The sequence below is a fragment of the Salvelinus sp. IW2-2015 genome, linkage group LG6.2, assembly GCF_002910315.2.
Source record: "Salvelinus sp. IW2-2015 linkage group LG6.2, ASM291031v2, whole genome shotgun sequence".
Lineage (NCBI taxonomy): Eukaryota > Metazoa > Chordata > Actinopteri > Salmoniformes > Salmonidae > Salvelinus > Salvelinus sp. IW2-2015.
The window spans coordinates 19,105,882-19,106,774 of record NC_036846.1 but is presented as its reverse complement, the minus strand read 5'-3'; the positions used below and the strand labels follow the sequence as shown (position 1 = coordinate 19,106,774).

The following is an 893-nucleotide window of genomic DNA, read 5'->3' as shown; positions in this document are numbered from 1 at the left end:
ATCCAGTAAGACAGTACAGTATGGGACAGTTGGTTAAACTGGTACTTACATATTTGACCTACTAACATCCAAACAAGGTTGATTCTGATCATCTTGATGTGTTGWAACAACAGTTGGTCTACAGTCCCCAAATGAAATGACTGGTGAGAGCAGACATGTAGGCTGGTTTGAATTCTAAGWATTACCTGATTGGTTGGAAAAAACTAAAGTTCAACATTTCCTGTTCCATTTCCAACCAATAAGCAGTTAGCGTAATCAAAAGACCAGTGCTAATGCTTCTCTACTGTAATCTGTTGGCTGAATGCTTTAGGCTTACTAATTGATACCATACTTATGTCATATGTCAATTTGATCATAATGCCTTTTGCATGGTTTACTTTGGCCCTACCTATATGAGGAGAAGCCCACTCATCTTAGTTTGCCTCTCCTCAGTAAGATCTTAGCATAATCTCCTATGTAAATTAACTTCATAAAGTTACATTATTGTGTTAAAGAGATAGTATTCAAAATATGAATTTATTTGATGGCATAAAATGTATATATTTTTTTTTTCACCTTTATTTAACCAGGTTGGCCAGTTGAGAATAAGTTCTCATTTACAAATATGACCTGGCCAAGATAAAGCAAAGCAGTGCGACAAATAACAACACAGAGTTACACATAAACAAACGTACAGTCAATAACACAATAGAAAAATCTATGTACAGTGTTGCAAATGTAAAAGAGTAGGGAGGTAAGGCAATAAATAGGCCATAGTGGCAAAATAATTACAATTTACCATTAATTCTCCATGGACTTTACAGTGTCCCAAAACTTTATGAGGTCATTGAGGTAGGTATGTACATACAGGTAGGGGTAAAGTGACTAGGCAACCGGATAAATAATTAGCAGTA

General features: G+C 35.4%; 1 protein-coding gene across 1 annotated transcript in view; it reads right to left on the bottom strand.

Moving 5' to 3' along the window:
* Positions 1-92, bottom strand: part of LOC111965522 (uncharacterized) — a 2,796-nt gene extending 2,704 nt beyond the window's left edge. Inside the window, exon 1 of the mRNA XM_023989688.1 lies at positions 50-92. Coding sequence (XP_023845456.1) covers positions 50-92 — 43 coding nt within the window. The remainder of the gene's footprint in view (positions 1-49) is intronic.
* Between the last annotated feature and the right edge of the window lie 801 nt (positions 93-893).